This window comes from Pantherophis guttatus, chromosome 2 (assembly GCF_059756535.1).
Source record: "Pantherophis guttatus breed Tessera chromosome 2, ASM5975653v1, whole genome shotgun sequence".
Lineage (NCBI taxonomy): Eukaryota > Metazoa > Chordata > Lepidosauria > Squamata > Colubridae > Pantherophis > Pantherophis guttatus.
The window spans coordinates 289866562-289880014 of record NC_142064.1 but is presented as its reverse complement, the minus strand read 5'-3'; the positions used below and the strand labels follow the sequence as shown (position 1 = coordinate 289880014).

At 40.5% G+C, this 13453-nt stretch overlaps 1 protein-coding gene across 9 annotated transcripts in view; it reads left to right on the top strand.

Annotated features, from left to right (window-relative positions):
* The window catches only part of LOC132710707 (uncharacterized), a 76438-nt gene extending 66697 nt beyond the window's left edge, over positions 1-9741 (top strand). For 6 of the 9 annotated variants that reach the window (XM_087884807.1, XM_087884803.1, XM_087884805.1 and 3 more), the window contains 5 exons: positions 45-176; positions 368-485; positions 1847-1929; positions 6742-6868; positions 7437-9741. In XM_087884807.1, coding sequence (XP_087740933.1) covers positions 45-176; positions 368-485; positions 1847-1929; positions 6742-6868; positions 7437-9418 — 2442 coding nt within the window. In that variant the 3' untranslated portion in view covers positions 9419-9741. The remainder of the gene's footprint in view (positions 1-44; positions 177-367; positions 486-1846; positions 1930-6741; positions 6869-7436) is intronic. The other 3 variants (XM_087884806.1, XM_087884812.1, XM_087884808.1) reach the window with 2 other exon arrangements.
* The last annotated feature ends 3712 nt before the right edge of the window (positions 9742-13453 follow it).

Below are 13453 nucleotides of genomic sequence, written 5' to 3'. Positions count from 1 at the left end.
GAGAAGGAAGCCTAAAGGAATCCTCTGCTCACATCTCCATTTAGATTCAGATTCAGATTCAGATTCCGAGGCTGGGAGGATCTTTGGAGAGCCAGGAGAGTCAGAGGAGACCAGCTTCCCGGTGCTGTAAGGTCCGTGCTGAGGCTGTGAAAGGAGAGAAGCAGGAAGAGCTGCAGGTCAGAGAAGCTTCTTTTGTGAAATCTGAAGGGATCTTCACCTGCTTGAATTCTTCCATTTCACCCTGAATTCCCCTATTGGGTCTCATCCAACGCCACTGATGGGACAGAACGGTTTTGTGGGCAGAAAATAAAATGCAGCTCCTCTTTTGTCCTGTCCTCTTAACTGCTCCTCTGTGCTTATATTTCAGGTTCTGAGGTCCTTCCAGGAATGGGGAGGAATTCGCTGGATCCGCACAAATCTTTCTCCTGATCTGTCTTTCAGAGGGATCCCCAAGGATAAAAGTCAAGGTCAGGATACCTCTCTAGGTAAGGGGAGACTGTTCCACTTGGATTAGATACTTTCTAGAAATATTCTAGTTATCCTTAATTCTCTGTGTCTTCTCGAGTCTTAGTCGTTGGACTTAGTAGAAGTTGACCCAATAAGAAAGATCGAACTCTCTCTGCAAGGCGCACAAAGGAATTCCCTCCCTTCAGAGCAAGGCTATGGTTGGTCTTTCCCAGAAGACATACTCTTGTAGGGGCCACCTTGAGTGGTATTCTGGCTCCTCCTCCATCCTGAGAGATTTCTCTTTATTTTTGGCTTTCCTTAAACAGATAATTTTGAGTAAATTCCTACACGGATCCCTGCTGGGCCATTTCCAACCCATTTCCTGGGTTGCTGGAATATCACTAATTTATCTGGTTTCAAACTGCGGGGGGGGGGGAATTTACAGTGATTGAGCAAATGCTTTGTTTGCCAAGAGTATAAACTTACACGTATTGTTCCAAAATAATAATAATAATAATAATAATAATAATAATAATAATAATAATTTATTTCTATACCGCCCTTCTCCCGAAGAACTCAGGACGGTGTACAGCCTATTTAAAAACACAAGACAAAACATCAATTTAAAATTTAAAATTATTAAATAAATTTGGCTCCATTTAAAACCCCAGAAATTTAAAATACCCCAATTTAAAGTTATCATGTCGATAGCCCGGCCTGGTGGAACAACAGGGTCTTCAGTGCACAGCGAAATACCCGGAGGTCGGGGATCTTACGTATTTCCGGGGGCAGTTCATTCCACAGGGCTGGGGCTCCCACAGAGAAGGCCCTCCCCCGGGTGTCGCCAGCTGACATAACTTGGCTGATGGCACCCTGAGGAGACCCTTTCTGTGGGAGCGAACTGGTCGGTGGGAGGCTATTGGTGGCAGAAGTCGATCTCGAAGGTACCTGGGTCCTATGCCATGGAGCGCTTTAAAGGTGGTTACCAGCACCTTCAATCGCACCCGGAAGACCACTGGGAGCCAGTGCAGCTCGCGCAGGAGGGGTGTCACATGGGCACAACGAGTTGCGCCCATAACCACCCGCGCGACCGCATTCTGGACCAGTTGGAGCCTCCGAGTGCTCTTCAAGGGGAGCCCCATGTAGAGAGCATTACAATAGTCCAGCTGGGAGGTTGGACTTTCGTTAGGAGAACAATCTTAACTGAGGTTTGTTCTTCAACATGTGGTGGGTTTGGTCTTCTCCTTTTATTCTTGGCTCCCAGGTGGAGCCTATGAAAGGCAGAGTGTAGAAGAGAGAGAAATGGAGGTTTCCTGGGCAGGACAGGAAGAAATCTTAAATTGTGCCTTCAAGCTAGAAAAGATGAAGTTGAACCCTTTCCTGTCTCTCTCCTTCCCAGTGGACAAAATGGAGTCACCGTTGTTCATTGAATCATCTTCTTCTATTGGTGGAGCTGAAAGAGCCGCTGGATTATTGATTCAGGTAGGAAGGAAGAGATTAGCACCTTATAGGGGGGAGGAGTAGGAGACCTCTGGTTTCCTTTGGGGGCTCAACCTATGATACTGCTATTCCTGAGCAAAGCACAACAAAGAAATTAGAAATTTACATTTACAATCAGTCAAATCGGCCCACCTCTCAACAAAGATTTGGAGGTCTATGGAATTCCTTAGAGGTTGTATAATTCCAGATGGCAGATTCTTGTTGCCTGTCCCAAGTAAAGCAGAAAGGAGACATGAATACTTAGGCTAGATCTACTGTATTTTAAGTATAATCTTCTTTTCCTATCATTGGGGAAAGGGATAAAAAAGGAGAAGCAGAAATTGCTTTGTGTATCATCTGCATCTTGATGCCTGGACGTGCCTCCCTAATATTTTCACGAATGTTTGTGAGTGGTTTTTTTTCAAGTAAACTTTTATTAGTTTATCAAAGTATAAAATATAATAAAAAAAACATGGAAAAATAAGAAGAGAGGAAAAGAGAGGCTATAGTGTACTGGGAGAAAAAAAAAGGCATCAACTTTTGACACTCTTTGGTACAGTCGAAGGTAACAACATTACAACCATAACGTTTTGCTTTTACACAACATAATGTACACATTATGTCTATAACAATAAACCTGCCTAGTTTACAAAACAGAATCAAAGTTTCATTTTTTTTCTCATTGCAAACAGACAATCTGGAAGCAATTTCAAGCTAGAGACCAGATTAAATATAATATCTTATTTGGAGAAAAGAATCATTTTAACCATCTCAGATTCTCCTTGCTGTGGGGAATAATATAGCATTCATTCTCATATTTTCAAATCCAGTCCATAATATTTTACCAACTTTAGAATATTGTTCAGCATTACTTAAAGGACCGGCAGACCTGTGTATACATACATACTTGTTTTAAAAACACAAAACTAACTTAAAGCTTTCTAATGGTATATAAATCAATTTTTTTTAAAAAATAATCCATCCTAATTAAGTCACTCCCTGCAGTTTATCGTCATCGAATAGAGTCTTTTTCTTCTGTCTCCTTTCCTAAAAAAGTTCTCGGCTTTATTTATATCCCTTAAAAAAAGTCCCAAAGTTGTTTTCTGAGATGTTGTAAATTGGTCTGAAGCAAATCTTCCCCAATTAAATTTTCCCTCACTAAAATAGCTATCATATCTTTTTTTTCTTGAAGAATTCTCAGCTTTGTTAATGTCCATAATGGGAAAGTTCCAAGCTTGACTTCTTAAAAGTTGTGAACCTACTTGATATACTTGTTTCGGTTGCACTGGGAAGATTGAACTCACACCATCATCATAAGAAGAGCTGAAGTTTGATTTTTTTTTAATAAAATAATTTTTATTGAGTATTTTACATTTTAAAACCAAACACACAATAGCAAAAGAAATCAAGAGACAAAAACAAAAACACAAAAACACACGTACATCAGATGTTAAAATACAATACTGACAACAGATATATACAATTTTACAACTTTCTGCATCGACTTTTGTCTTTACTCTTAGCTTTTATCCTCCCGTTCCTCTTTATTTTTAAATATCCATAATTAATTGTTTTGTTAGCAGGATCATTATTTACATTTATATCCAGTATGTTAATATCTAATTTCACTTTATATTCTTATTTCTTAATTTGATTTCTACATTTATTTTATTTTATTTTATTTTTAAATTTATATACCGCCCTTCTCCCGAAGGACTCAGGGCGGTGAACAGCCAAAGGTAAAAACAGAAAATACAAAATTTAAAAGCAATTTAAAATAAATTAAATAATTTGGCCCAACAGTTTAAATACCCCATTAAAATTCAGATTAAAATTAAACAATTTAAAAAATTTAAAAATTAGGCCAGCCCGGCTTGGTGAAATAAAGTCTTTAGGGCCCAGCGAAAAGTTCGTAAGTCTGGGATCATCCGTATCTCCGGGGGGAGCTCGTTCCAGAGGGCATGTTTTCCAACCATGTATAAAACCTATTCCACACTTTATAATAATCCGAGTCTTCTCTTTCTTTGATCTCCATCATTAATTTATCCATTTTGGCGCATTCGAGGATTTTCGTTATTATTGTTTCTTCCAATGGTGTATTGGTCAACTTCCACATTTGCGCTAGAGTAATTCTGGCAGTTAGAATATGAAATATAATATAATAGAGACTTTTTTCCATTTTTCTATCAATTATTCCTAGGAGGAACATCTCTGGTTTAAAATCTAACTTTTGGAGTGTAATCTCTTCCAACCACCCTTTAATTTTATACCAAAATTTCCTCACCTTAGGGCACATCCACCACATGTGGTAGTATGTCCCTAGTTTGTGACCACATCTCCAACATTGGGGTGTTAAATTGGGGTACATTTTTGCCAGTCTCGCTGGTGCTAAATGCCACCTATAAAACATTTTACAGCTGTTTTCTTTGTATGATATTGTCATGGTCAATTTGTAATTTTCCTCCCACAATTTTTCCCATTTATCCAATTCTATGTTATGTCCAAAATTCCTAGCCCAACTTATCGTTTCCTTTACTGTTTCTTCTTCCAATTTGTATCCTAATAAGTAATTATAGATATTTGTAATCATTTTTCTTCCCGATTCTAATATTAATTTATCTAATTCCGATTGTTTCCTGTTTATGCCAAATTGTTCCTTTTTTAAATCTAGTTTTGATTTGTAAATATGGCCACCATTCCAAATTTCCTTGTTTTTTCAAATCTTGTATCGATTTTAATTCTCCTTTTGTGTCTAATAAATCTGCGTATCTTACCATTTTATCTAGGTCTGTGGTATTTGGATGTATCATTGCTTCCATTGTAGATAACCAAACTAGGACTTTCATATAATGATTCTTTTTAATTTTTTCCCATACTTTCAATAGTGCATACCTTACCTTATGACATTGAAAATAAGTGTGTGATTTATTTTTCCTATTCCATAAAAAGCCATGCCAACCAAGTTGAAGGTCATGGCCTTCTATCGTTAATATCCGCTTATTTTTAAGTTGTATCCAATCTTTGAGCCATGTTAGGGATGCCACTTGATAATAAAGTTCCCATTCTGGTAAACCAAAACCTCCTTTTTTCCTACTATCTTGCAATAATTTGAATTTAATGCACGGTTTTTTCCCTGACCATATGAATTTTGATGTCAATTTATTCAGTTATTCAAAAAAAAAAATTCCGTAATGTTATTGGTACTGTTTGGAATAAATATAGTAACTTGGGCAATATGTTCATTTTTATCGTTGAAATTCTGCCAATTAATGATATTGGTAATTTAGTCCAGGTATCCAAATCTTTTTGTATTTGTAATAGGAGTGTATTGTAATTGTCCCTCTTTATGGTAGTACACTTTTCTGATAGCCAAATTCCCAGATATTTAATTTTCTTTGTTCTCGAGATTCCTAGTTCCTCCTCTAGTTGTTCACTCTGTCTGTTGTTTAAATTCTTAGTCAATATTTTAATTTTGTCTTTATTCATTTTAAATCCTGCTACTGCGCCAAATTGGTTTATATCTTAAAGTCTATGTCTTGTTTTAACATTTTCTCCAACCATGTATGTATTTTTGTCCAATATTTCTTTGCTTTTACACATGTCCACCAGATATGATAATACGTCTGCCTCCAGAAGTTGTTAATTCTCCAAAACTGGAATTTTTAAAGAAGATGTTGGATAACCATTTGTCTGAAGTGGTATAGAGTTTCCTGCCTAAGCAGGGGGTTGGACTAGAAGACCTCCAAGGTCCCTCCCAAATTTTCTATTCTGTTCTGTTCTGTTCTGTTCTGTTCTGTTCTGTTCTGTTCTATTCTATTCTATTCTATTCTATTCTATTCTATTCTATTCTATTCTACTCCCTCACCCATGTTAATAAAGCTGCATGGTAATTTGTGGCTCCATACTGGGAGCCACAAAACCTGGGTAGAAGTGGCTGGAGGTGATGGTCATGTGATTAGGTGGGAGTGAGTATGTCGCGTTGGCCACGCCCACCCAGGTTTTGTGGCTCCTGGTGTTTTCTGTGGGAAACTGGTTCAAATGGCTTCAGGTTGAAGAGCACTGGTCCAGGGTGAGGAGATTCTCTGGGCATGACACCTGCTGGCCATGTCATCCCGTCTTTTTCCTTCCTCTCTTCTTACTTTTCCATGATTTTTTTTCTTTGTAGTTTATACTTCGATAAACTAATAAAAAAGTTAAATTGAAATTTTCATCCTTGTGAGCAAAGCTGCCCCGTTAAAGAATCACAAAGACCATTTGGTTACGATGTCAGACAGAAATCCCACATAACCTCTTGCAAACATGATGAACTATTGGGGCCACTGGTAGATGGTTTGTCTAAGGCACTCTATGCCCCTTGATCAAGGCAAGGTGATGATATTGAAGGCCAGCACACTCAGTCAATGTGATAAAACATGAACTAATTGAATGTCAGCAGTAGGCTGTGGATTCTGCCCTTTTTATCGTATCATGTGTTGGGTCCACCTATGGAAATGTCCAATCAAGAATTTTTAGTTTGGATTTTAATCCCAAAGGTGCTTTTTTCAAAAGGCAACTGGACTTCCTGGTTTGTCTTTGAAGACGTTTCACTTGTCATCCAAGAAGATGAATAAACTTCTGAAGCACCTTTTTGGACAAACGTGACCATGAATGATCGAGAATCTCCAAAGACATTTGTGCTTTTAGGATTTGCGGATCGAATGAGATCTTGCAAATTCTGTCGAGTCTGCTCACAGGGATTTTCTTTTTTCCTTTAATTTATATGCCGCCCTTCTCCGGAGACTCAGGGCGGCTTACAATGAGTTCTTTCTTCTTTAGGGTGCTGTGTCCTTTGGAGAGGTGGCCATCCATTTCAACAATGAAGAGTGGTTGCTGCTTGATCCCAGCCAGAAAGCCCTGCATGAAGAAGTCATGTTGGAAACGTCTAGGATGGTGGCCTCTTTAGGTAAGGGTTCCTCTATACATAAATTATTAAAAAATGATTTCATCTCTTATTTTTTCCTCTTACATTAATTCCAGTCCCCCTTCATGGTCTTCTAAGCAGTACAGTTTCACTTAGAAAAAAGAGATCAGTGTGGCGACCAGCAAGGGTGGACATTAAATCTTGGGGTCATCCTTGCGCCCTGGGACATTACTCCAGAGTGATTGGGAAGATGTTCAGGGAGAGGATATTTTTGCCTGTTGCAGTTGTTCTACTCATCAACAAATTTTGTCTTGCTTTGTGTTGCAATGACATGTTGTCTTATTGAATGCAACTTGGGTGCATCATAGTCAAGACAATTTGTGTGCCACGTCCTGATGTCAAGATGTGTTTTTGCTTTAAATTTTTAACTGCCAAGAATGAGGGTTAGATGAGCAGCCATGTTAGTCTTTTAAGTTAATAAGTAATATGCATGCTGTCATTTCCCTCATTCCTTTCTCAGGAGATGCCCAATATAATAGATAAATCTATGCATAGGTACACCAAAGTGGAGGTTGTAGATTATTCTAATTTATTTTTCTTTCCCTGCAAGCATTTGAGGCGCAGAAGAAGGAAAACGAACAAGAGCCAAATTTAGGGCCGTTGCAAATAATCACAACTGAAATTCCTGAAGAGACATCTACAAATAAGCAGGGAAGGAAGAAACATAAAAAGAAGCATAACTGGAGAGAAAAATCAATTCCTGAATGTGTGGAAATGGATCGCTTCCTGACCCAACATGATTCCAAACAAAATACAGGGAAATGTCAAAGTAGAAAAAGATCCAAAGCAAACCCCAATGCTAGTAATCACTGCAAATCGGGAAAAAGCTCCAGCAGTAATAATCTTACTTCACATAAAAAGAACCAGGCAAGGGGGAAGCCCTACAACGATGTGGACTGTGGAAAAAGCAGTAATTCAATTTCTCATAAAAAGATCCATAAATGTGTGGATCGTGGAAAACGTTACAGTGTGAAGAGTTCCCTTACGTACCATAAAAGGGTACATACTGGAGAAAAACCCTTTAAATGCATAGAATGTGGGAAGGGCTTCAAAAGTAGAATTTACTTGATGTGCCATAGAAGGATCCATTCACGGGGAAAACCTTATAAATGTGTGGATTGTGGGAAAAGTTTCAGTATGAAGAGTTCTCTTACGTACCATAAAAGGATACATACAGGAGAAAAACCCTATAAATGCATGGAGTGTGGAAAAAGCTTCAGGGGAAGCAGTGTTCTTAATTGTCATCAACGGATCCACACAGGAGAAAAACCCTATAAATGCCTAGACTGTGGGAAGGGCTTCAGCCAAAGCAGTAGCCTTGTTTCCCATAAACGGGTCCACACAGGAGAAAAACCATTTAAATGCATACAGTGTGGAAAGAGCTTCAGTGTAAAGAGTGCTCTTACTTCCCATAAAAGGGTCCACACAGGAGAAAAACCCTTTAAATGCAAACAGTGTGGGAAGAGCTTCACAACTAGTAGTTCCCTGATATGCCACAAAAGGATCCATACAGGGAGAAAACCTTACAAATGTGTGGATTGTGGACAAAGGTTCCGTGTGAAGGGTTCCTTTACTTCCCATAAAAGGGTACATACTGGAGAAAAACCCTTTAAATGCATAGAATGTGGGAAGAGTTTTAAAAGTAGTAATTACCTGATGTGCCACAAAAGGATCCATTCGGGGGAAAAACCTTATAAATGTGTGATTTGTGGACAAAGTTTCAGAACGAAATCTTCCCTTACAGCCCATGAAAAGATACATACAGAAGAAAGACCCTTTAAATGCAAGGTGTGTGGCAAGAGCTTCAAGGGAAAGAGTTCTCTTAATTGTCATAAACTGATCCACACAGGAGAAAAACCCTATAAATGCCTAGAGTGTGGGAGGGGCTTCAGCCAAAGCGGTACCCTTGCTTCCCATAAACGGGTCCACACAGGAGAAAAACCCTATGAATGCATGGAGTGTGGAAAGAGCTTCAGTGTAAAGAGTTCTCTTACTTCTCATAGACGGATCCACACAGGAGAAAAACCCTATAAATGCCTAGACTGTGGGAAGGGCTTCAGGCAAAGCTGTGACCTTGCTACCCATAAACGGATCCACACAGGAGAAAAACCCTATAAGTGCATGAAATGTGGAAAGAGCTACAAAAACAGCAATTACCGGAACCTCCATAAACGGCTCCACACGGGAGAGAAACCCTATACATGTATGGAGTGTGGAAAGAGCTTCACTTGCAAGACTTCTCTTACTTCTCACGAGAGGATCCACACAGGAGAGAAACCCTATAAATGTATAGAGTGTGGGAAGAGCTTCAGCCGAAGCAGTCAACTTAGTTACCATAACAGGATCCATACAGGAGAAAAACCTTATAAGTGCAGAGAGTGTGGAAAGACCTTCGTTGCTAGTAGGTCTCTGACTATTCATAAAAGGACCCACACCGGAGAGAAACCCCATAAATGCCTGGAATGTGGGAACAGCTTCAGATTTAACAGTAGCCTTTCTGTCCATAAGAGGATCCACAAAAGAGGGAAATAGAAATGTACGGAATGCGGAAGGAGTTTTTGTAAAATAGAATCCTTCTCAAGAAAGAACCCACAATGGGCAGGAAAATATCCTGTGGACAGCAATCAATTTATTTCCCTTACGGATTAACAGAAAAATGAATGGACAAAGGGCTGGACTGATGGGGTAGTATATTTTAATTTTTTTTTTAAAAAAAAAACTTTCTTTGTTTTTTATGTATATTCGTTGTTTTTAACAGTTGCTTGGTCGACTGTCGTTGTGAGCCGCCCTGAGTCCTTAGAGATAGGGCGGCATACAAATTTTATAAAATAAAGAAAGAAAGAAAGAAGATAGACTTTCAGGTAGTCAAGAAAGTTAAATATTTGGGAGTATACTTAACAGGAAGATGTGAAACAATTAAAGAAGGTAACTATAAAAGATTAATACAACAAATGTGGCATTTGCCACCAGGAAGAATAGCCAAGATGTTTAAAAACCTGTCCGCCAAATGTTGGAAATGTAATCAGGAAATGTAAACCGGGCTCTTATTACCATAAGTGGTGAATATGCCGAAAGGCAAAAAAAAAATTGGATGAAAATACACACATAATACACACATAATTAGAGTTAAATACATAGTTAAAGCAACATATAGTTAGCACATAGTTAAAGCAAGATAGACATTTAAAGTCAGAAATATTTTTGTTAGGTATAATATCAGAAAAATATGACAAAGGGAACAAATATTTAATACTACATATATTGACAGCAGCGAGAATTGAATTTGCACAACACTGGAAGAATGAGGAAACTCCTACAGACCAAAATATAATTAGAAAAATACTAGATTGTACAGAAATGGATAGGTTTACATTAAAGATAAAGGACAAAGAAGACACAATGTTTTTTAACATGGGATTTGCGTTATCAATGGTTACACAATAGAGGTAGAAATTAGAAATTAGCCAAAGGGAGCTGCGCCAAGCCGGCCACACACCTGGCCATGACTAGTTGGTCGAGGCCTCCCACCTTCTACCAGCCACACCCTCCCTCCATCCCAGCCACTGAAAATCGAAGGTGACCAAAGGCCTGGGGACTAAAACATATGAAGAATGGTTGAAATGGTTGAAGTGGGTGGAATGAGTTCACATCTGACTCAGTTTCACATTGTACAATGATGTCTTGAAAACCATGGAATGGGAAAACATTAGTACGGTAGATTTTTCTACGAAAGAAGCAAGCAATTAAAAGGTGGGAACATTTCTCCTGAAAAAATCCTGGCATTTTCATAATATTTATTTATTTATTGCTTTGATTTATATGCCACCCTCTTCCGGAGACTCAGGGCAGCTTACAATGTGTTAAGCAATAGCCTTCATATTTTTGTATATATCTGCTTAGTAGGGCTTTCGTCCCCCCCCAAGCAGTGTTCTTTTTTATACAAAGTCATTGCTTTGATTTATATGCCACCCTTTTCCAGAGACTCAGGGCAGCTTACAATGTGTTAAGCAATAGCCTTCATATTTTTGTATATATCTGCTTAGTAGGGCTTTCGTCCCCCACAAGCAGTGTTCTTTTTTATACAAAGTCAGCTTATTGCCCCCACAAACCGGGTCCTCATTTTACCTACCTCAAAAGGATGGAAGGCTGAGTCAACCTTGAGCCTGGTGAGATTTGCAGTAATTGCAGGCAGCTGGTGTTACTTAACGGTGCTTTATTCTACTGCGCCACCAAGGCTCTTCCTAATTATGTAATTGTACACCTATGGAGATAATCCATGGGACATTAAATTTAAGCCTTTTGCCTCTTTCTACAACTTGGAATATATTTTTGGTCTTTTAAGTGTTTGCACTTAGTCATAGTGGGGACATCCAGGCAATGTCTCCATTTACCTGAGGACCCCAATCTCCCCCCTCCCCCCGTGGCTCTTCCCTCAGAGCAGTGGTGGGTTGCTACCGGTTCTCCCTGGTTCTTGCAAATCGGTAGTGGAAATTTTGAGTAATTTGGAGAACCGGTAAATACAACCTCTGCCTGGCCCTGCCCCCAATCTAGCCGAGTCCCAGCTGATCGGGGAGAAGGAAAAAATCAGGGCTCACTTGACAAAGAAGAGGGAAAAAAACCAAGACACCTTAGCTTTAAATTGAGAAGCCTTCCAACTGATCCCCTAGATCCGATCCACTCCTGGTGGTAGATTGGCAATTGAGGCCAAGCTGCCTGAAAGCGGGTTCCGATCCTCTCGATGGTGGCAGAGAGGCTAAATACTGTTTAAACTATTGCTGCGGCGTTTCACCCTACAGCTGATCAGCGGTAAAAGGCAGTGTGGTGATAGATCAGTGCAAGCAGCAGCAGAAGTAACAACTGAAGCCCATGGAAGCTTCCCCAAGAGAGGGGAGAAGTGGAATTGGGAGGGGAGGGTCTTGACAGGGATACTTTGGAGTTGGCTTGCTGTATTATGGGACAATAGCATTGATAAACCATATCAATGCTATTTGATTGGTATGTTTTCAGAGGAAACTCTTAGTAGCATGATTTCTGCTTTTTATCTTAATATAACCTTTTAAAAAACATATTTCCTGATTATTAACCTCCTTTCTCAATTTGAAAGGTTAATAAATTATTGGAAACAGTTGTTGCACAATGTAAATGATGCCCTATTTTATATACATTGAAGAGCTAAATGAAGAAACAGATAAATATGTAGGAGGGGGGAGAGTGGCATACAATGTTTTCTATGAAAGAAGCAAAAAATTACAATGTGGGAATAATGCTCATAAAATATTGGTATTTTTGTTAAAATTTTACTGATTATGTAATATTCAATATATACCTGATTGTCCAGCCAGGGATTCCACTCTTTCCCTTTGCAAATGTAGCCCTGAGCCAAATACCATCATTATTCTGAAGGGTTTTTGGAGGCCGAGGGCTTGACAGGGGATCCAGTGTGGGGATCTGGGAATCCTCCAATTCATTGGCCTCAGTGACTTCAAAGGGTCCCCTGGGGGTCTCCCAACAGAGAAGCCGGAAAGGGGCCCCTGAGAGAGGAGAGGGGACCAGAAGGAGGCCCAATTCGGTGTCTGACCCAGAGAAGGGAGTCTAGTCCCTCCCTGAGGACCCCAAAGACCACCACTCCCATGGTGGCTCTTCCCTCAGAGCAGCCTCTGTCTCCGTCTCTGCTCTTCCCGCCAAAATAGGCTCCTCCCACTCCTCTGAGACTCCAGGACTCCCTGCAGAAGAGCCGAATGCCGGGAACCCCTTTGTTTCCAGGGCTCCCGCCGACGTCCCCACCAGCAGCGGCAACAGGCGGAGCCCCTGGAAGCTTCCCCCAAGCCCCCTCCCCAAGAGAAGTGGAATTGGGCGGGGGGGGGCTTGACAAGAATATTTCAGAGTTGGCCTGACAGAAATCGGTTGCACCAATGGGAAGCTTCGCTTCTGATGAGTCATCGGTCTCTGGGCAGACTTTCTGGTGATTTTTCTCTGCCGAGAATGCCTTTGGAGCAGAAAGAGAAAGGGGGGCGGGGATCCGCAGATTGTGTACGGCGGAACTGGAGGGGGCCTTTCCGTGTTCAACTGGGGGTCCCCAAGAGGACCCAGGCGGGCCCTGAGCGAAGGAATCTCTCGGGGAGGCAAGGATTGTTGAGATGGGGAAATCCCAGGCTATGAGCCGATGAGGCCCCAAATCTAGAGATCTCCTCCAGCCACGGCTCACTTGTTTTTCCCACGACCCCCGTGACACGTGTCTCTAGCCTTCCAGTGCAGGACCCACTCTGGCTTTCCAGAGGCCTTTCTGTATGGCCCGTTTCCCTGACCTCCCGGGGAGTCTCACGGCTGAGAAGCATCAGGTGATGAGGATGTTTTTCCCATCCATCTCGGTCTTCCAGGGTCGTGGCCTCATTTTCCCCTCCACGCTTTTCTCTCCATCCTTAATGACATAATTCGGAATTACATGAATACTGAAGCTCGGTGATGGAGGTCTGAGTCTGCATTCCCATTTCTTGGAGAAATCTCCGTGTTTCTCCTGGGATTTATTTACACAAAGGTGAAACATCTGGATGAAACGTATGGCTGCAG